Below are 23,877 nucleotides of genomic sequence, written 5' to 3' on the forward strand. Positions count from 1 at the left end.
GGGTCCACCCACTACCACAGTCCAAAAGGGTGACATGTCACATGCAGTACCAGTCAAAATGTTGGACACACCTACTGATTCAAGGGTTTTTCTTTATTTGTACTATTTTCTACATTGTAGAATAATAGTGAAAACATTAGAACTATGAAATAACACATATGGAATCATGTAGTAACCAAAAAATGTTAAACAAATCCAAATATATTTTATATTTGAGATTCTTCAAAGTAGCCACCCTTTGCCTTGATGACAGCTTTGCACACTCTTGGCATTCTCTCAACCAGCCTCATGAGGTAGTCACTTGGAATGCATTTCAATTAACAGGTGTGCCTTGTTAAAATTAATTTGTGAAATGTAGTTCCTTCTTAATGCGTTTGAGCCAATCAGTTGTGTTGTGACAAGGTAGGGGTGGTATACAGAAGATAGTCCTATTTGGTAAAAGACCTAGTCCATATTATGGCAAGAACAGCTCAAATAACCAAAGAAAAATGACAGTCCATCGTTACTTTAAGGCATGAAGGTCAGTCAATACGGAAAATATCAAGTGCAGTTGAAGAAATCGTCAAGCGCAATGAATGAAACTGTCTCTCGTGAGGACTGCCACAGGCAAGGAAGACCCAGAGTTACATCTGGTGCAGAGGATAAGTTCATTAGAGTTGCCAGCCTCAGAAATTGCAGCCCAAATAAATGCTTCACAGAGTTCAAGTAACAGACACATCTCAACATCAACAGAAGAGACTGCGTGAATCAGGCCTTCATGGTCGAATTGCTGCAAAGAAACCACCACTAAAGGACACCAATAAGAAGAAGAGACTTGCTTGGGCCAAGAAACACTAGCAATGCTTTTCTGGTGACACTGTCAGTGGTTTATTTATAATTCATTATTTGACAAAGAAGGAGAGTGATGAAGTGCTGCATCAGGTGACTGGCCTCCACAATCACACAACCACAACCCAATTGATATGGTTTGGGATGAGTTGGACCGCAGAGTGAAGGAAAAACAAGTGCTCAGCATATGTGGGAACTCCTTCAAGACTGTTGGAAAAGCATTCCTGTCACGTTCTGACCATAGAGAGCTGTTTATTCTCTGTTGGTTGGGGCGTGATGGTGACTAGGGTGGGTCATCTAGGTGATTAATGGTTTATGTTGGCCTGGTATGGTTCCCAATCAGAGACAGCTGTTTATCGTTATCTCTGATTGGGGATCATATTTAGGCAACCATTTCCTCATTGTTCTTTGTGGGATCTTGTCTACAGATAGTTGCCTGTGTGCACACCAGTAACTTCACGTTTCTTTTGTGCTTATTTGTTTTTGTTTGGTGAGTTTCTATTAATTAAAATATGTGGAACTCTACCCACGCGGTGCCTTGGTCCAATCATTTCGATGAGCGTGACAATTCCAGGCGAAGCTTGTTGAGAGAATGCCAATGTGTGTAAAGCTGTCATCAAGGCAAAGGGAGACTACTTTGAAGAATCTAAAATATATTTGGATTACCACATGATTCCATATGTGTTATTTGATTATTCTATAACGTAGAAAATAGTACAAATAAAGAAACACCCTTGAATGAGTAGGTGTGTCCAAACTTTTGACTGGTACTGTACATATACTTGCTTGTTGCATTTATGTGGGACCAGCCCCCCAATGACTGATTTCTGTGAACAATGAACCTATACGGCCTTGTAGTTTAAACTGATTAATGGCACAACACCAGCGCTTCGTCAATGAATTTTGATTGAAACAAGGAAGATTGGCAGGCTAGGATAGGCAGCTGCATTTAGCAGGTGTTCTGAATGAGTTATTGGAATGACGCTTACGAAAGCCTACAGGTCTTGATACGATGCCGTGCACACCAATGGTTGGCCACAACATTATCACTATACAGTACACCCTAATGGTTGGCCACAACATTATCACTACACAATACACACTATTGGGGGCCAGAACTGACTCATCCAGAACAGCACATCCTGTTTTAGCCTACATGTTACCACTAGTTTCTCTGACGTACACTATCACCCGTGGGAACATAGAGGCGGTTACTCATTTTATATTATTATCACTATCATGACTCACTATTATGTCTCATAACTTTTCAGATTAGCAGGGCTTGGAAACTTTCTCTTCATTGTCTCCATCCAGTTCATGGGAACAAAAATTATATTAATTAACCCTGCTACCTAGAGTCATGTATTAACCCTTTGCTGGTCCCCAACGTTTGGAGAGATCTGTGAAGACTCGGCACTGCCACCAGTTGTGCTAAATTCCATACATTCAAAGATCACAGGATAGTCTACTATTGTACCAATTCTGGATTTTTTTCCCAGAATACGCACACACACAACAAAACAGTATTTTGTTTAAGTTCAGCACAATTGTTTTGTCTGGTCAAGGAAATCCTTTGTTTGAGATAAGGTGTGTTCCTGTGTTTCCTCTTTCGTTCCCTGTCTGAATGGCCAGTGTGTGAGAGATGGATGGGAGTGGCAGAGACAGCTTTGAGTCTATGAATAGTTTCAATGCTTTCAAACCACTCTCTCTTCCTTTTGATTCATGACCACCACAACCCCTGTTCTATTGTGAGGGGTGAAGTAAACATTCTGCCTCTGGAATGCAGGTCCAAACTCCACTCATTCATGCCCTGTCCACCCCAGCCAGCACAACACATGCCTTTTGTGTGCTGTGATGAACAAGCCAGAGGCCGCTTTCACTTCAGTTCAGTGTAATGTCCAATCTGCCAAACCTACAGTGCTCCTGAATTACTACGAACACATTGACTCTCCAATTCACGGAGATTCTACGCTGGACCACTACTACACGTCTTTTCGACACAGGTATAAAGCCATCTCTCGTCCTCCCGTTGGCAAATCTGACCATGATTCCATTTTGCTCCTTCTCGCCTACAAAACAAAGACTCAATAGGGAAGTTTCGGTATTCAGGTCTGTACGACTGTTTTGATCACGTGGACTTAAATTACGGTGACTGCGCATTGATTGATTTTATCTTGAGAGGCGACCTCGCCTCTCAAGATAAAATCAATCAATGCGCAGTCACCGGATTGATAAACAAATTCAGAGATTATGTGATACCTAATAAAAAAAGTGGATTGATGGCAGGGAAGCTGAAGGAGAAAGATGCTGCTTATGAACATGGCAAGGTTACCGGCGACAATAGCATGGTTAGACATTACAAGCATTGTAACGGCAGATTTCCTCTTCGTCCGAAGAGGAGTAAAGATCGGACCAAGATGCGGCGTGGTAAGAGTCCATAACTTTAATCAAAGAAAGCACTGAACACTGAATACAAATATAACAAAAGAAACGTGAAGAAACAAAACCGAAACAGTACTGTGTGGCGACAAACACTGACACGGAAACAAACACCCACAAACCAACAGTGAAACCCAGGCTACCTAAGTATGATTCTCAATCAGAGACAGCTAACAACACCTGCCTTTGATTGAGAACCACACTAGGCCGAAACAGAAACCAAACATAGAAAAACAAACATAGACTGCCCACCCCAACTCACGCCCTGACCATACTAAATAAAGACAAAACAAAGGAAATAAAGGTCAGAATGTGACAGTACCCCCCCCCAGAGGTGCGGACCCTGGCCGCAAAACTTGAACCTATAGGGGAGGGTCTGGCCGCGGTGGCGGCTCTGGTGCGGGACGTGGACCCCACTTTACCACAGTTTTTCTCTGCCTCATTGTCTGCCTCTGTGGCCTCCGAAACACGGCGACCCTTGCCGCCGACCTTGGACTGGGGACCCTAGAAATGGGTGCCGAATGGACGGGAGATTCCGGCAGCGCTGGACAGGCGGGAGACTCCGGCAGCTCTGGAGTGAAGGGCGACTCTGGTATCGCCTGGCTGACTGACGGCTCTGGCAGCTCCTGGCTGACTGGCAGCTCCTGGCTGACTGGCGGCTCTGGCGGCTCCTGGCTGGCCGATGGCTCTGGAAAATCCTGGCTGACTGACGGCTCTTGGCTGACTGGCGGCTCAGGACAGACTGGCGGCTCAGGACACACTGGCGGCTCAGGACAGACGGGAGACTCTGGCGGCTCAGGACAGACGGGAGACTCTGTCACGGCTGGCTGAAGGACTGGTCAGGCCCCGTGACACGGAAACAAACACCCACAAACCAACAGTGAAACCCAGGCTACCTAAGTATGATTCTCAATCAGAGACAGCTAACAACACCTGCCTTTGATTGAGAACCATACTAGGCCGAAACAGAAACCAAACATAGAAAAACAAACATAGACTGCCCACCCCAACTCACGCCCTGACCATACTAAATAAAGACAAAACAAAGGAAATAAAGGTCCGGCTCTGGAAAATCCTGGCTGACTGACGGCTCCTGGCTGACTGGCGGCTCAGGACACACTGGCGGCTCAGGACAGACGGGAGACTCTGGCGGCTCAGGACAGACGGGAGACTCTGGCGGCTCAGGACAGACGGGAGACTCTGGCGGCTCAGGACAGACGGGAGACTCTGGGGGCTCAGGACAGATGGGAGACTCTGGAGGCTCAGGACAGACGGGAGACTCTGGCGGCTCAGGACAGACAGGAGACTCTGGCGGCTCAGGACAGACGGGAGACTCTGGGGGCTCAGGACAGACGGGAGACACTGGCGGCTCAGGACAGACGAGAGACTCTGGCGGCTCAGGACAGATGGGAGACTCTGGCGGATCAGGACAGACGGGAGACTCAGGCGGCTCAGGACAGACGGGAGACTCTGGCGGCTCAGGACAGACGGGAGACTATGGCAGCGCTGGAGAGGAGGAAAGGCTCTGTCAGTGCTGGACAGGCGGGAGCACCTGTGGGCAGAAGATGGAGAAACAGCCTGGTGTGGGGGGGCGCCTCTGGACTGAGGGGGGGCGCCTTTGGACTGAGGGGGGAGCCTCTGGACTGAGGGGCTGCGGCTCTGGCAGCTCCGGACAGGAGGGAGACTCTGGCAGCTCCGGACAGGAGGGAGACTCTGACAGCTCCGGACATGAGGGAGACTCTAGCAACTCCGGACAGGAGGGAGTACCTGGAGGGAGGAGATGGAGAGACAGCCTGGTGCGTGGGGCTGCCACCGGAGGCCTGGTGCGTAGTGGAGGCACCGGATACACAGGGCCATGGAGGCACACTGGCGGTCTCGAGTGCAGAGCTGCCTCCACCTGTTCCCATGGAAGGCAATCCCTTCCCGCCAGGATCTCCTCCCATGTGTAGACTGCCTTGCCATCCAGAACGTCCTCCCATGTCCAGGAGTCCACCTTACTATGCTGCTTGGTCCGTTGGTGGTGGGAAGTTCTGTCACGGCTGGCTGAAGGACTGGTCAGGCCCCGTGCTATGGGGTGATGGGCACGGTACCGAGGCGGAGTATTCACAGGACGGTATGCTCAGTGCCAGCGTACCGCATTTGCCGGGGGGAAGCAGGCATCCAGCCAGAATGGGTGGGTGTTTCTGTAACGGCAGATTTCCTCTTCGTCTGAAGAGGAGTAAGGATCGGACCAAGACGCAGCGTGGTAAGTGTCCATAACTTTAATCAAAGAATGTACTGAACACTGAATACAAAAATAACAAAAGAAACGTGAAGAAACTAAACCAAAACAGTACCGTGTGGCGACAAACACTGACACGGAAACATACACCGACAAACCAACAGTGAAACCCAGGCTACCTAAGTATGATTCTCAATCAGAGACAACTAACAACACCTGCCTCTGATTGAGAACCATACTAGGCCGAAACAGAAACCAAACATAGACTGCCCACCCCAACTCACGCCCTGACCATACTAAATAAAGACAAAACAAAGGAAATAAAGGTCAGGACGTGACAAGCATGACCTAGGCAGATCAATCAAGATGGCAAAACACAAGTATAGGGACAAAGGGGAGAAGCAATTCAGTGGGTCGGATACGAGTCATATGTGGCAAGGGCTTATAACGATCGCGGATTTCTAAAAGAAAGCCAGCCACGTCGTGGACACCAACGCCGCCCTACCGGACGAGCTAAACACCCTTTTCTCACGGTTCAAGCAGAACGACTCGGAGCTGCTGAGGAGAGCCTCTGACGTCAACGAGGGCTACATGCTGACGGTCTCCACAGAGGATGCATGTAAGTCATTCAAACGTGTTAACCCCTCGCAAGGCTCTGGCCCAGATGACAGCTCCTTCGCCACTGACCCTTAGCTGAATGTCCCTTTGGGTGCACACTGCCTGCCCTCCAGGACACCTACAAGAAGGCCAAGTATATCATCAGGGACCTCGGCCACCTGAGCCACAGCTTGTTCTCCGCTGAAGCTTGTGTGCGTGGTAGAGCTCTTGTCTGTATCCTCTCGTGTGTAGAAAAAAAGGCAGCTTTCACAAGCCCCATGTTACGGAATAGGTTCTTTATTTTGGCAGAAAGGGGGGATTGAGCTGCAGTCTCTTGCATAAACACGCAGGGAGCTATTCAATCTTCAAAATGATGTCACCGTGTGACGCACCGGTGCATCAATCGACTCTATTAATGAACACACAATTAGCCACGCCATACTTGGTTAAAACATTTGAACTCACAACACATCATGGTATATACATCCTTTTGAATTGATGGTTTACCTTAAAAGGAAAGTGACACGCTTGAGGAGGAAATCACCAAAGTTCTGGATGAAGCTACATGGGTTTTGTTTGTTTTTATCTTGCTGAAAAATGATTAACTGGATATTTCTGTGGAATGCGATTGCAGCCTGAGCCCTCTACAAGGGTTTACTGACCTCAATGATGTTCTCAGTAACGCACTTTTTCTTTGCAGAAATCTCCCTAATCAGGTGATCAAATATCAATACTCGTAGAGACCGTATGGGTGATGTTTGCTCTCATTGTTAGTGCTGAAAGGGTCTATTTTCTTTATCATACACAGTTGAGTGTATTGTTGAAGACTCCTTTATATCAATGCTACTGTATTAAAATTATATTACATTCCCGAGACACTCATCAAGTTCTCATTAGATTTATCCGAAGGTTCTGTCTCAACTTGGAGACATTTGGGAAATCTTGAAATTCTGTCAATAAAGCTCTCAAAACAATGCTCCTACACATGTCTGTTGTTACTGGATAGAGCTAGGGGTGTGTTATAGAGTTGAACTGAGGACATGTTAGCCATGTTGTCTGCATCCCAAATGGCACACTATTCCCTATATAGAGCATTCCTTTTGATGGGCTCTCATCACTCTATAGGGAATAGGGTGCCATTTGGGGTGCAACCAACAGGCTAACATGTCTTCAGTTCAACTCTATAACATACCCCTAGCTCTATCCAGTAACAACAGACAAATGTAAGAGCATTGTGTGTTATCAATAGCAGGTGATGGGCTGTGTAGCATGACAACGGCTGGTGGTCTCTGGCTGTTCAGCGGGATTACTGGTATCTGAAACGTTATCCTACACGCTAGTTATCCCTTAATCACGGCCCTTATGGGAAACATATGAACCCTCAGACCAAGAAACCCAAACATCAATCAAACTTTCTTCAAAACAGACCCAAAGTGAACAGTCAACACGGTCAGTACACCCAAGTTGATGGAATTAATGACCTTGGTCAAATGTCTTGGAAACATGTTTTGGAGGGGAAAATGTCATTTTCTCCACTTATTGCAACTGGTTGTTTACCAACTTAATTAGAACAGAAAAAAAAGTGTCATACCCATGTACACAGTCTGATATACCATGGCTTTCAACCAATCAGCATTCAGGGATCAAACCATCCAGTTTATAATTGTAAAATAAATCTGTGTTTTTTGCACATGTGCATAACTATAGATAAATCCGACAGGAGTTTGAGTGATGAAAGTTGGACAGCAGATCTCTAAATCTCTGTACAAAAAACACCTGGACAAACTTTTTTTCAACCCTCTAAAACATAATAATAATAATTTAAAAAAAACATTTGGACAAACTTTAAAAAAAAGTATTGTTAGGTTGTTTTCTGGCAATGGTGAAGTTATTATGTGCCAGATGTTAAGACTACAAACTCTTATAAATGGCCTATTTGTGAGATTAATTTGATATTTCAATAGACAGGCTACTGACTAAAATATGGGTTTATAATTGCAATTATAAACCCAGATTTTAGTTGCAATTTTTAATTGCAATTTTCCATGGTTTGCTGATCTAGTCCCCTATAGCCCCTGATAGGTTAACATCTCATTTCTGGGAAAAGTCCACAGTGAAATTGACATCAAATGTGGAGAATAATACATTTGCGATAGATCTGTGACCATGATCCCAATTGATAACTTCCAATGTAATTGGCAATACACTGAAGTTAGGCAACACAGGTAGGCTACACAAATGCCACAAATTGATTTGCAATGACCTCCGTGATATCGTCATGTCAACATATTGTAACGTTTCATTACAATACTGTATTAAATGGTAGGCTACAGTAATATACAATGACATCGAAATGAATAGCCTACTTTGATGGCCAACTGATGCAAATGTATCATTCTCCCACATTTCATGTCAGTTTTATTCTGGACTTTTCCCCGCCATCAAATTTCCACTCGCGTAGCACTCGAGACCCAAGTACCGAGCATGCGTAAAAACCCTCGCTGGAGACGGTTTTCACGTAACAAAAGTCAACATTAGAATGCAGTTTACTTTAAACCACGTCTGAGCGAATTTATCTAAAGCCTCTAGTGTGCCAAACGTCATTTTACAGTGCCTTGTCGCTGTTATATCATTTCTAGCGCGTTAATATGTTTTATGGAAAAAGGGTTGGAAACACATGTCTCCAGAATCACAATCGAAATTGTCTATCTACAACTGGTAAAAAGTTGCCGTGCAACCCGCAAACCAATTTCTTTCCAGTGCTCTCCATACGATCGATCGAGTCGGGAAGGTCTGTGTGCGCGCTCAGGACTGATTTCTTTGAACAATAACATGACTACAACCTCATCTGCAATATGTCAAACTACCGCAAATAAAGCACAAGCTACACGCTGTTTATATGTTTTGTAATTTGCAATTTTCTCACTATCTATTACCAGAGTGTGCATCTGCCTGGCAGTGTTTCATGTTACAAATCAGGTTGTGGGGGACTCAAGATACATGCAAACAAGTCTGAGGCGTTGGGTAATGGGCAGGTTTGTTTCACTGTCTGGACGTTCTGGCTGTTTTTTATTGTGTGCAATGGGCAAGTAGGCATGATCATAATCCATAACCAACCCTCCAGTAAATCGGGATGAACTCACTTACAAAACTCTGTTTTGGACAAGACTGACTTTATTACCAAAATGATCCTACTTAAACTTTGAAGTCAATTTTGACACTAGAATTAATGTTTCTGACTCATGTCGATGCCACATAGGCCGTTTAAAACCAGAGAAGTTGGTTCTATGAAGCAAATTCTACTTTCTGTGGGGTGTGGCCAATCCAAATTCATGTTTTGAATTGAATTAAATTCCCGGAAATCTGAATTGGACCCAACCCTGGCCTGACATCTTGCTTTCCCTTTGCCCTCCTAGAACTCCTTTCCTCTCTCACTGTCATTCTTTGATTTCTTTAAGAATACACCAAGGGCTTTCATCTTCTTCCTCAATCACTAGAAAGTGGTCAACAAGGTCTCATACAAGGTCTCCTGGCCCACCTACATCTCCACCCTTTGGCACAGGGGATAATTAAATTGTCCAAGCATTTAGAATGTGCATTTAATCAAATAAGTACAACCTCTATCCCCACAGAAGGTCAAAACACTTAGAAACATGACTTTGATTGTGTACAGATTAACCAGAGTATTTTAGTGTAACGACATACAGTCATTAGCTTGTGCTAACACAAAGGTGGCAGGAGGCAACACATTAATGGCTAGTTAAGAGGGGTCTCTGTAAACTCTGGGGGTGTGGCCCAAATGGCACCCTATTCCCTACATAGTGCACTCATTTTTACCAGAGCTCTGTGCCCCTGGGGTGTAATCATTAGTCGAAACAGTTGAACTAGTGTTTCTATTGGACAAATTCATGTAGGTCCTGCCCCGTTTTGTTCTGATTGCTTATATGGAATCAGTGTAATGAATATAATATACCCCTGGTCAAAAGTAGGGCACTACATAGGGAATAAGGTGCCATTTGGGACATAGTGTCGGAGTGAGCCATCTGTCATGTAGCACGGCATTCCAAGCCAACATGAACCATGGAATTCAAAGGCGACATATGGCGACAGTTGCTTTTTTGTTGACTATTTACAACAAACATGTCCATTTTGGGGACCAGTTGCTGATGCCGTTTGGGCCAGAAGGTCTGAACAACAGATGAGAGCACACTATGTGATAGAATAGCCACTGGTCATAACCGCTGCTATGTGCAATGTGTGGAATTCTGGGTGGCTAGATGTGTCATCAACGGTGGTCAGAGATCAGTTTCATTCTGGTTCTGGCTAGACAGTGCTATCCTGAGAAATGCCTGAGTGATGGACTTGTATTGACTCACTACCAATGTTTGCTTCTTTGGCACGTGTGTGGTATCTCTGTCACAATCCGTCTCTCTTTCACCAGGCCTGGACGACAGCCTACAGCAGTATGTCCCATACTTTGAGCGGGAGAAGATTGACGGGGAGCAGCTGTTGAAGATCTCCCACCAGGACCTCCTAGAGCTGGGGATGACCAGGATCGGACACCAGGAACTGGTGCTGGAGGCTGTCGACCTGCTCTGTGCTCTGGTTAGTGATCTAAAATGTCCAATATCCAATCAGAGGATAACGTTTAGTCACGCTTTGGATAGTCCCCTAGGCGTATCCTGTGTATGATTATGCAGATGCTCAAACTATCAACAAGCTTCATATCCAAGCATCCAATATCTGTGCATCACGTAGTTTGATCATGGTTTGATCCCGTCAATTTTTCATTGCCATGTCCCAAATGGCAGAGCAATAATCTATAAATCACTCTCAAAGTTAAGTGGGCATTAACACAAAGGGTCAAATTGTGATAACATTTATGCTACTCTGATGTTGAATGATTCTGTTGGAGAGGTCGTTTTTCTAAGACATGATGGGATTGTGCAGTAGTTAGTCCTACTGGGTCAAGGGGTTGCTTCTGGTGCATATGATAGTATAGTTAAGATACTAATAGTGAGTTGGTTAGTGGATTATACCACAGCCTTCGTATCAAGTGGCTTGCTTGACATTTTTAGGGGGGTATCTTGAAATATCATCTTGTTTTTGAGGGGTCTTGAATAAACAGTAAACAAAAGCAAACAAACCCCTTGTTGTGCCCTCAGGCAGAGGGATAGTTATCTAGCAAGCAGTCAGCTCAGCTTGAGCGAGTCTAAGCGGCCCATAGATGACAGAAGCTGGCATTGGTCAGGAAACAGGGATTAGGGAGGAATGTCCGGTCAGATGCCTCTCTCTCGCTCTCTCACTCTCTCCCTTAATATTTCTTTCTCCATATCTTTCTCTCTCTGCCCCACCTCCCTGTCTCTCTCCTGCTCTCTCTCTTTATCCCTCTCACTCTCTCTCTCTCTCTCTCTCTCTCTCTCTCTCTCTCTCTCTCTCTCTCTCTCTCCATTCTTTTCTCTCTATTTTTCCACCCTCCCTCTCTCTCTCCATCATTCTCTCTGTCTCTCTCTCTCTGCACCACGCACACACACTTTCTCTCTATCCCGCTCTCTCTCATAACCCCTTCTCTCTCTTTTTCTCTACCCTCCCTGGGCAAATGACTGGTTCCAGAACAGAAGAGGGATGGTGACTGTCGATTATGAACACAAACAATGCCCACAAAGAGTGTCTCTCTCCTACTCTCTCTGTCTCTGTCTCTGTCTCTTTCTCTGTCTTTGTCTCTGTCTCTCTCTCTGTCTCTGTCTCTCTCTCCACCCCCATCCCTCTTTCTTTATTCACCCCCCCCCCCTTCCTCTCTCTATCTCTCTCAGTGTGCTGATGTAAGAATTATACACTGTGCTGGGTTGGATTTTCAGGCCCGGATGGAAAAGCTGTGTGCTAGCCTGGTCGCCCCAGATCAGTTTGCGCTATCTTTTCAACTCCTATTGGCTATACACAAACAGATCTGCCCTGACCAGGCTAGAAAACCATGTGCTGTATGCTAGTGCTTCATTCTCTGAACAAGGTTCAGTGTGAAGTGTGCGATACAGTGCCCCTCTGTGGGAAATTGAAAAAGGAGAGTACAGTATAATCCGTGCTTTACTTCATTGTGAAGTCTGGGTGAATAGGGTCTGGCCCACAGGCTAGAGAATGGGGCCTGATACCTCCTAGTGTGAGAATTTACTAACTCAATAGTAGGACAGAGAGTAACCGACTGGCACAGGGCAATTGACTGGGGCCGGAACAGAAGAGTGACTGTCAATTATGAACACAAAACAATGGCCACAAAGAAAGTGTGTGTGAGTCTCTCTACAGTGTGCTAGTCTAGTGTTTTTTTTTTTAGTTCTGCTATTTCAGCCCTCAGTTGTTCAATGAACCTACAGTTCCATAAGTTTACCTTACTGTACATTTTTGTTTGGTCCCATTAATCCCCCAGCATTCTGCAGTGTCAGATCTTTCCCTTTTCCCATTTTGTGGCCTCATGATCCATCCGTGATCCATAAGATGGGTGAAATGCTTTGGTGGTAGTGTGCCGGATCTTGTTATCTTTTAAGAGAGATTTGGTGAGGAAATGAACTGGGATCCTGAACATGTCCAACGTAAGATGGAATAGATACTGTCTGAACATTATATAGAAGTAAGAGAGAGGGCTTGCTTGGTGGGTTGCATCCCAAATGGCACAGAATTTCCCTACATAGAAAATTACTTTTGACCCTCATCCTATGGGCCATGGTAGAAAGTGGTGCACTATGAAGGGAATAAGGTTCTATTTGGGATGCAACACGGGACTCTCTGGGCAAAGCTTTATTTTCTCAGGGAGAAATCTCCTGGTGCTCAGGAAACAGATGTGACTTCACCCCCCCCCCCCACCTGTCTCACACACACACGTCCCTTTCAGGAAAAGCCATTGCGCCATTGTTCCTGCGGTTTCCGTCCGGTGGTGTCAGATAATTCGCTCCCCCCCCAGCCTCACCTCTCCACTGCATCCAAAATGGCACCCTATTCGCTACATAGAGCACTACCTTTGACCAGAGCCTGAGTCAAAAATAGTCCACTTGGTAATAGAATGCCATTTGGGACGCAGACCTCCTCTCCAACTGTGTCCCATTCATCGGAACCGCTGTACATCTCAGAGTCGACAGAACACTTTCTCCTTTTCCTCCCTCTCTCACACGCTCTCTTCCTAGCTTACTTCCCTCTCTCTTTTCCCCTCTTCAGTGCCTGGGCAGGAACAGGAATTCCGTTGGCTGCAGAAGTTTTCATTGCTTCTATGCTTCAGGATAGGAACAAACGCGCTGAACAGCTGTTTAGCTGGAGGCTTGTGTGTGTGTGTGTGTGTGTGTGTGCGTGTGTGCGTGTGTGCGTGTGTGCGTGCGTGTGTGTGTGTGTGTGCGTGCGTGTGTGTGTGTGTGTGTGTTTAGTGATAATATTATGTTCATGTTAATGATTAACAGAGATTGGAGCGTTTGATCTCAAACCTTGATGACTGGCTGTTGGGCTCTCCCATCCTATAATTCTTTGCACTTAAATAAGGCTGTTTTAGCTCTGTCTACCACAGCTGTGGTACAGGGCCAGTGATCTTCAGGTGTTAGCCTGCTATAAATCCTTAGAGCTGTGTTTAGACATAACATCCTGGAAGATCAAACAGTGTAAGCGTTTAAGTATATTGTCGGTGGAAGCGGCGATCATCATTCTTTCTATTTTTTTTCAATATTTTCCTTGTTCACACACACACTTTCTCACAGAACACACTGGTGATTTGAGGTAATTGAGGTAGACGTGGTGGGGAATATGTTGTAGTCAGATGACGGGCCATGCACAGGCTGCCATGGTGACTGGTCCTGAGGAATGTAGGAGGACTTATTAGTTTGGAATATGCACGCTATTCTGTCTGTAGTGCACTACTTCAAATAATGAAACATTGAAATCATCCGCACAACTGGACCGTTTTGTGTTTTGGGAGCATATCTTTTGTGATGTCCCCACAATGTTCCCACCAGACTGTTCCCACAACGTAAATAAACATTCAGGGAATCTTTAAAGAACAGACATAATGTGTTCTGGGAACGTTCCTGCGACATCAGGTGAAGGTTTTTTGCACCCTAAATGAAACATTGTGGAATCAGATTATAGGTGTTCTAGGAACGTCCAGGCGAAGGTTTTATGCAAACATTCTATAATCATCAACACGAATGGACAGTTTTTGTTGTTGTTGTAAGAACATTTGCCGCAACCTGGTTTGCTGGGATGAGACTCTGGCCAAGAGTAGTGCACTGTAGATGGAATAGGGTGCCATTTGGGACACGGACAATGTTTGCTGAACCCAAGCCGTGTGGTTTTCAACGGAATTGATAACAGCACAAATGATCATCATGCCAATGACAGTTTTGTTATGTGACTATGCATAAACTGAATCAAAATACCTGAGTGTATTTCTCATCTATGATTGTTGTGTTATGAGAATATTTCCACACATTTTACAGGACATTTTAGTCACTTAGCAGATGCTCTTATCCAGAACGACTCAATTAGGGTAAACAATACGACCACATATCCCCGTCATTAAAACGAAGAACATTCTTTCAGAACTACGGGGTGGAGACAGACAACCTGAAGACTCTGGTGGGTCGTATGAGAGCGGCGTCCAACAACCTCCAGAACTCAGCGTCTGAGCGCAGAAAGAACCCGTCGTATGAGAGGCAAAACTCCCACAAACCCCCCAACGACTTCCTCACTGCCGTGGTGGAGCTAATCGGAGCCGCCAAGAGTCTGCTGGCCTGGCTGGACAGGTAGACGCAACACACACACACACACACACACACATCCATGCACACACACGCTTGCAAACACACACACGTAAGCATACACACACACACACACACACATGCATGTGCGCACACACACAGACACGCTTAGCATTTCATCAGGAAGGAAGGCGTTCTATTAGGATCTATTAGTGCCTATGTTAACATACATGTTATCTTGTTAAAGTCCTGACTCGAGGAAGGTTTTTACTGTCTTCTAGTCAAAACAGAGTGAAGTAATGCAGGGTTCGACATCAAGTATATTTCCTGTGCTTGTATCAGCTTCAGACACACTCCATAGGATCTCAGCTGCGAAATAAAACATCTGTATTGACATATCACAGCAGTTATGGTCAGTAACCCCTCAAAACAAGCAAGGGTGTGTAGTGCCGCCCACGTACATGACGAGCAAAAGCACTTCTCATCGGATCAACAACAATAATTGAAAATCAATCACATACCTGGGTTGTTATTGTTGTTTAAATGCTTTTTTTCATGGCCTGTCACATAGCGACACTCCTGAATGATTATACAGAATATACAGATACGTTATACAGAATTGTCATATCCACTTCCAGAATTGCACCTGGTATTGTTAGCCGTGTTTGTAACACCTACTGTTGGGTGTTACTATACTATTTCCATTGTTTACTTGAACGTCTCTAACCATCCTGTCTTTTCTCTGGTATGGCTGACTGATTGTTATGTTTGTACACGCATTGAGAGGATTCCTGTGTTACTTGTTTTAAGTTTACTGTGTGGTGTTTGACTGTGGTTAGGGCTTTGGCTGTCATGAAATGTTCTCAGCCGGAGATTGTCAAGCAAATAACTGCCGGTCTCACTGTAATTGACCGTAAATGAACATAAACATGTTTATCATCTCCTGGCTTCCACGCATAGCCTACAAGCCACTGAAGCAAGAGTTTTGGAACGTTACATTTTTAAAAAGTCCAATAAATCCATGTAATATAGCCTACACCTTCACAGTAAATCCATGATTTATTTTATAGGTCTAAAAAAAAAAAAAACATGATATGAAGAAAATGTAGTCTATTTCAGAAGAACAGAATAGCATACTCTGAGTTGTTCTTATGTTCGGCCCTGATATTGCTATGCCGTATGGCTGTGGGCTACACTAGTTCATTTAGCAAACAAAATTGGCCTAGAATTCCATGTCATAATTTAAAAAAAATGTTATAGTATAAAGAATACAATTGAACAAAGCTGAATAAAATAGAAATTATATTTTCTCCAGGGAAGTGCGCACATGCGGCTATTCTGTGTTGAGTGGCTAACAAAGAAACAGGTCCTCCTATATGCTTAATTTTGAGTTAATCATGCAACTTAATTGTGATACAAACTTTGGGCTATATATTTTGATTTTTAAAACATTCCAAGGCTGAATGATGCGACTAATTATGATTTGAAAAAAGGTCACATGAAAGGCATTAGGTCTGCTTTGTTTCTTTTGCAGGCTGCAAATTCCATCAGTGTCTCATTCACAATTTGACAAGCACTTGATCATATTCTCACCAGGCCTTGAATTTCTTGAATTTCCCAGCGGCATCCCCCTTGTCTGACCGTAATGCCCCATAAAAAAATTCATGCCTTTTGCGGCTAAAATGGCCATTGTGCGCGTGGGCTGAATATAATTATTATAATTCCCTTCTTCCGGCTGCCATGCCTCCAAGCACCTCTCACTCATATAGCTCTCTCAGATATCAAACTGCTCTTCATGTGATCGGGTCATTCTCACAGGCATCTCAGCTAAGAAGTAGGCTACAAGTGAAGACAGACACTTTGGGGATGCAAATTCCGAGGTGCATTTTTAAGATGTTAGATGAGCTGTCAACATCTAGCCTACTTTCTGTCAGTCAACAAGATGAGTAGGCCTTACGAACAGCAAACGCACTAGCCTATGTCAATCTACTATCCCCCAGAGGTCCTTCTGTGCAAGAAATAAATATTTCAAACATAGTCTGGGACAGTTGTAGGATGGGATAGATCCCAAATTAATACAACCACTCACATTAAAATGTTTTAAAGCAGTGAGGCTGATGCAACAGATCAGAACGTTTAGCTTAAAAGGTTGATAAACTATTTGGCTATTTCTTCACATTTTAAGCGCAGCAAAAGTGACCACAAATGCGATTTTGCATGTAATGCTTTATTTTAAAGATGCATTTTTAATGGTGAAAATCTGACAGCATTTTAGGATGAAGCATACATTTTCAGGCCTTCCGGGTGGCACAGTGGTTTAAGGCTAGCTGTGCCACCAGAGATTCTGGGTTTGAGCCCAAGCTCTGTCGTAGCCGGTCGCGACCGGGAGGCCCATGGGGCAGCGCACAATTGGCTCAGCGTCATCCGGGTTAGGGAGGGTTTGGCCGGCAGGGATATCCTTGTCTCATCGCGCACAAGCGACTCCTGTGTCGAGCCGGGCACAGTGCACGCTGACCAGGTTGCCAGGTGTACGGTGTCTCCTCCGACACATTGGTGCGGCTGGCTTCCGGGTTGGATGTGCATTGTTTCAAGAAGCATTGCGGCTAGGCTGGGTTGTGTTTCGGAGGACGCATGGCTCTCGACCTTCGCCTCTCCCGAGTCCTCTCCCAAGTCCGTAAGGGAGATGCAGCGATGAGACAAGACTGTAACTACTACCAATTGGTGAGAGAAAAAAAGCATAAATTGTCTCTTAGGCTCTACACCGGTTGTAAAGCGGATTAATGTGCTTAATTTGGTTGTTGTTGATTTACTGCACACGCTGGGCATCATTCACAAGTAATAATACATCATTCACAAGTGATAGGCTAATATTGTCACCCATCAGACTATTCTTAATTTAATTTTGCCTTTACAAATACTAAATAATATAAATGTATGTGTGCAATTAGTTTTGATTTAGAATGGACCATTATCATGCACCTGTCTCGAAACAGGGGCAGGGGGAAAAAATACATGTCATCTATGCACTTAGAGTGGGGCAAAAAGTATTTAGTAAGCCACCAATTGTGCAAGTTCTCCCACTTAAAAAGATGAGAGAGGCCTGTAATTTTCATCATAGGTACACTTCAACTATGACAGACAAAATGAGGGAAAAAAATCCAGAAAATCACATTGTAAGATTTTTAATTAATTTATTTGCAAATTATGATGGAAAATAAGTATTTGGTCAATAACAAAAGTTTATCTCAATACTTTGTTATATACCCTTTGTTGGCAATGACCGAGGTCAAACGTTTTCTTTAAGTCTTCACAAGGTTTTCACACACTGTTGCTGGTATTTTGGCCCATTCCTCCATGCAGATCTCCTCTAGAGCAGTGATGTTTTGGGGCTGTTGCTGGGAAACACGGACTTTCAACTCCCTCCAAAGATTTTCTATGGGGTTGAGATCTGGAGACTGGCTAGGCCACTCCAGGACCTTGAAATGCTTCTTACGAAGCCACTCCTTCGTTGCCCGGGCGGTGTGTTTGGGATCATTGTCATGCTGAAAGACCCAGCCATGTTTCATCTTCAATGCCCTTGCTGATGGAAGGAGGTTTTCACTCAAAATCTCACGATACATGGCCCCATTCATTCTTTCCTTTACACGGATCAGTCGTCCTGATCCCTTTGCAGAAAAACAGCCCCAAAGCATGATGTTTCCACCCCTATGCTTCACAGTAGGTATGGTGTTATTTGGATGCAACTCAGCATTCTTTGTCCTCCAAACACGACAAGTTGAGTTTTTACCAAAAAGTTATATTTTGGTTTCATCTGACCATATGACATTCTCCCAATCTTCTTCTGGATCATCCAAATGCTCTCTAGCAAACTTCAGACGGGCCTGGACATGTACTGGCTTAAGCAGGGGGACACGTCTGGCACTGCAGGATTTGAGTCCCTGGTGGCATAGTGTGTTACTGATGGTAGGCTTTGTTACTTTGGTCCCAGCTCTCTGCAGGTCATTCACTAAGTCTCCCCGTGTGGTTCTGGGATTTTTGCTCACCGTTCTTGTGATAATTTTGACCCCACGGGGTGAGATCTTGCGTGGAGCCCCAGATCGTGGGAGATTATCAGTGGTCTTGTATGTCTTCCATTTCCTAATAATTGCTCCCACAGTTGATTTCTTACATACCAAGCTGCTTACCTATTGCAGATTCAGTCTTCCCAGCCTGGTGCAGGTCTACAATTTTGTTTCTGGTGTCCTTTGACAGCTCTTTGGTCTTGGCCATAGTGGAGTTTGGAGTGTGACTGTTTGAGTGTGTGGACAGGTGTCTTTTATAATGATAACAAGTTAAAACAGGTGCCATTAATACAGGTAACGAGTGGAGGACAGAGGAGCCTCTTAAAGAAGAAGTTACAGGTCTGTGAGAGCCAGAAATGTTGCTTGTTTGTAGGTGACCAAATACTTATTTTCCACCATAATTTGCAAATAATTTCATAAAAAATCCTACAATGTGAATTTCTGGATTTTTTTTTCTTCTCATTTTGTCTGTCATAGTTGAAGTGTACCTATGATGACAATTACAGGCCTCTCTCTTCTTTTTAAGTGGGAGAACTTGCACAATTGGTGGTTGACTGAATACTTTTATGCCCCACTGTATATAGTGAATGGAGGATGCTTTTCCCATGGTTAATTTTCATGTCAGGTAGACTATACTCCTGTTGTAAAGCAAAGCAATTGGGAAAGTTGATAAATAAATATAGTAGGCCTAGCCTATAGAAAGCTGATGGATTGATTGAAAACAAATGCATTGATGTCAGAGTGATTAGATGGACAATAAAGTGCTGAGTACCAGGCAGTTAGCAAATTTGGTAGGCCACTAATGACCATCGGCAGCATTTGAAAAAAATATATTTCACCTTTATTTAACCAGGTAGGCAAGTTGAGAAGAAGTTCTCATTTACAATTGCGACCTGGCCAAGATAAAGCAAAGCAGTTCGACACATACAACAACACATGGAGTAAAACAAACAAAGAGTCAATAATACAGTAGAAAAATAAGTCTATATACAATGTGAGCAAATGAGGTGAGATAAGGGAGGTAAAAGCAAAAAAATGCCATGGTGGCAAAGTAAATACAACATAGCAATATAGCATCAGAGCTTGGAGAAGACGAATTACCATGACTAAATGGTCACGTGGAATTGGACTGCGGTCATGTAATAAGGCCACCGTAAAGCTCTAACTGTGTTGCGTTTTATGGAGGTGACTGACTCATGTCTCACCTCTGGTTTGTGTCTATGACAGGACTCCTTTGACAGGGATCAGTGACTTCACCTCCACTAAGAACCGGATCATTCAGCTGTGTCTGGAGCTCACCTCCACTGTTCAGAAGGTTTGTACTCTAATAATCACTATTCACTCTCATGAGGTTTCATAGGACTTTGGGAAGACTATAATGTAACAACTTTTGTGGGTTTGAGAAATTAGCATGATGGATCTTGCCCCCTCAGTAAATGTCTTTCATGCTTGTAGTCAACACCGAAATACACACAGAGCCTTTCTCGTGAACATTCTGCGAACCAAAAATGGCTGCATTTTTAAGTCATGTAAAAGCAAAATATCTCTGAGAAAATTCTCTGTGGTTTCAAAGTTAGCCCATCTTACAATAACGTCTGTGAATGGAGACCTTAGAAACCCTGCATGAGAGGCTACTTAATTTGCTCTATTACACATTCAGGTGGAGTTCAAATAGGAAGTGTTAGCTGAAGGTGTGCCCTATTCAGACACACACCACAGGATGCAATAAGAGCAGGACCACTGACAGTTCAAAGCACGTATGTTTCCACTGAAGACCTCCACCAGCAGCACGTGGAAGGAGGACAGATCAAAACGTGTTTAGTAGCCCAATTTTACTGTCCTCCACAAAACCCATAGTGAAGGATAGAGCCTGTGTTCCAAATGGCACCCGTTTCACTATTTAGTGTACTACCTTTGACCAGGGCCCATAGGTTCCGGGTTAAAAGTAGCGCACTAAATAGGGAATAGGATACACAGTCGGAGCAGTGTCCTCACTACTCCCCATAGTTAAGAACTGTCATGCAATCATCTTGTCACACTGTTTATAGGGAGTTGTTATTTAAGTGCCCACAAGAACCATCGTCCCTGTATATCTGGGCAACTTTTGCATTCCTGTTTGCGTTCACTCCCCAGTGTTTTATTTCACAAATACTTGTCCACCACTGTGTAGCTTTGAGTGTTTTGACTGTAGCATCTTCTCACATATACTTCTGTCCTTAATTGCAGGACTGCACAGTTTATGAGATGGAGGAGAAGATACTACAAGTAGTAAGTAATGGTTCCTCTTTTTATCTCTGGTTTGGACTCTGTTTACCAGTTCAGCCCTGGAGCTTCAAAATAAACTCAAACGCACACAGATATACACACAGGCATACATGCAAGGAAGCACACTCACGCATACAGTACCCACAGGCATGCATGTACATATGCACACACGCACACACACACACACGCACGCAAACACACACACACACACGCACGCACACACACACACACACACACACACACACACACACACACACACACACACACACACACACACACACACACACACACACACACACACACACACACACACACACACACACAGTCTTGTATAGCTCACCTTGTGGGGACACAATTCAGTCCCATGTAAAATCCTATTTTCCCTGAATCCTAAACCTAACGCTAACTCTAAACCTAACGCCAAAACCTAAGCTTAACCCTAAACAGCCTCTAACCCTAAAACTAACCGTATCTCCTAACCTTAAACCTAATTCTAACCCAAACACTAGTTCTAACCTTAACCCCCTAGAAGTAGCATTTGACCTTGTGGGTACTAACAAAATGTCCCCAATTGGTCAAATTTTTGTTTGTTTACTATTCTTGTGGGGAAGCACACACACATACAAACACACATACACAAACAAACACACACTTCCCTTTTACAGTCATCCTTGTGATGTGGGCTGTGTTCCCGTATGGGTGTAGGGCTTTATTTATACAAATGACACCCTATTCCCTATTCCCTATATAGGACTACTAAGTCCTGGGCAAAAGTAATGCACTACATAGAGAATAGGGTGCCATTTGGGAGGCATCCCAGTTCCGTGATGGTCCACAGAAGCCCTGCTTCCACATCCTGTGTTAAATAACACTGCCAAAGGGGCCGTTTGTTCACACAGTCAGCTAAAAACTTCATTAACTAACCGATAATATTATTTTGGATTATCTGCAGTTTCCCTCAGAGCCTGACCCGATGTACCACCTCAGCCTCCCATGCTATGCTGTTTACTGCCAAGTTGTACAATGCTCATGCAAGTCTTTCTCTGACCTCCGTGGTCTGTGTCAGGCCTCAGTGTTCTGTAGAGTTCTCCAGGAGCAAACAGCTCCCTTTGTTTTGACGATCCAAACTACGGCCTCACACACCAAGTAATGACAACGTTATGGCATCATGCCTTGTAGGAGACCCTACCCGTCTGACGAAATTAGGACACCTTGTGGAGCAACTGACGTGTCCTACGACACGTTTTATCAGAAGACAAATCCAAAGCAAAAGAATGTGCCACATACCCTGTGAAAAATGATCATTTTCAATTCAATGAGGGCAGTGTACAGAGATACAAGCACAAGGCAAAGTATAACACCCATGCTTAAATGCCTTTTGAAAGAACCCCAGTAATTATCAGTCATTAGCCAATCCAGTCAGGACGTGTGTGACTACAGTCTGTCCCTCCCCTCTCCTGAATTTTAGCTCCATGAATGACCACACACCAGAGATCCACCACACCAAAGTCCTCACCAAAATAGCTATTTACAAGGACCCTAACCTTGTCCCCAGGCTAATTGCGCATACATTGGGAGGCAGTGTCTTGTGAACGAGATTACAACAACCATGGTTATTTCCCAATCCAGTGAAATCTATTGGTGTTATGAGACATTGTAGCTGAGTGTTTTCTGTTATATGTTCCATTCCAGTCTGTGGCTCTGAACGTAATCTGTGAGCAGACAATGAGGATGACCTCCGACCCTCAGAAGAGTCAGTCGGCCTGTCTGGAGGAGGTCCACATCACCAATGTCAGACCTGGAGAAGGACTGGTGAGAAGAGTTAGCATGCGTCCAAAGTGGCACCATATGCCCTATATAGTGCACTACATTTGACCAGGGCCCATAGGGATCTTACATGATCAGCCCAAGCTAGATGTACTGTTTGAAATCTCAGTCTCTGAGATCGATTGCTTCTTCCTTATGTTGCCCTGGATCTTCTCAGGGGATGTATATCAAATCCACCTACGACGGGCTTCACGTCATCACTGGAACCACAGAACATGTGAGTATCCCGTCCATTCTGATAGTAGTAGTCCAAGATGGTCTGGAGGCATCCAGTCAGGGTGAATGAACTCCGGTGATGTCTATCTGCTCATCCTTTATCTATCACCCTCTGTCCTCCAGTCTCCGGCAGACAGAACACACAGGATCCATGCTGGAGACGAGGTCATCCAGGTCAACAAGCAGACAGTGGTAGGTGGTTCTTCTTCACTAACCCCTATTGATCAATTGTACCACTTACCCAGGGCAGAGAGAGATCTCTGTTTTTTTTCCTGTTTAATCTTGCCCAACAAGAAAGCCATCCAGAGGATAGCTCGTTTCATTGCAGCATGAGAGTACAGTCGCAAATGGAAATGGGTTGTTGATGGGGTTTGTTGATAGTTGTGACAATGTTGGTTATGATGAGGGTTGGGATGCTGGCTGTGTCTGACGAGCTGGCGTCCAATCTGTCTGTCTTTGGTGTCTCCAGGTGGGCTGGCAGCTGAAGAACCTGGTGGGTAAGCTGAAGGCGGACACCGCCGGCGTTAGTCTGGTGGTGAAGAAGAGGCCCTCGGGTACCTGTAGCTTCACCCCGGCCCCCCTAAAGAACATGCGCTGGAGGCCCCCCTGGTGCAGGTAGAGCCCCATCACACACACACAGTGGATTGAAGAACACCTGTAGGGCAGGTAGACCATCTCCCCTTATCCCTCTTTGATA

General features: G+C 44.6%; 1 protein-coding gene across 1 annotated transcript in view; it reads left to right on the top strand.

Moving 5' to 3' along the window:
* Positions 1–23,877, top strand: part of LOC135557434 (connector enhancer of kinase suppressor of ras 3-like) — a 45,304-nt gene that overhangs the window by 8,051 nt on the left and 13,376 nt on the right. Inside the window, exons 2-9 of the mRNA XM_064990690.1 lie at positions 10,527–10,690; positions 14,654–14,856; positions 20,100–20,187; positions 21,099–21,140; positions 22,830–22,949; positions 23,122–23,181; positions 23,304–23,372; positions 23,650–23,789. Coding sequence (XP_064846762.1) covers positions 10,527–10,690; positions 14,654–14,856; positions 20,100–20,187; positions 21,099–21,140; positions 22,830–22,949; positions 23,122–23,181; positions 23,304–23,372; positions 23,650–23,789 — 886 coding nt within the window. The remainder of the gene's footprint in view (positions 1–10,526; positions 10,691–14,653; positions 14,857–20,099; positions 20,188–21,098; positions 21,141–22,829; positions 22,950–23,121; positions 23,182–23,303; positions 23,373–23,649; positions 23,790–23,877) is intronic.

The sequence above is a fragment of the Oncorhynchus masou genome, chromosome 16 (genome assembly GCF_036934945.1).
Source record: "Oncorhynchus masou masou isolate Uvic2021 chromosome 16, UVic_Omas_1.1, whole genome shotgun sequence".
Lineage (NCBI taxonomy): Eukaryota > Metazoa > Chordata > Actinopteri > Salmoniformes > Salmonidae > Oncorhynchus > Oncorhynchus masou.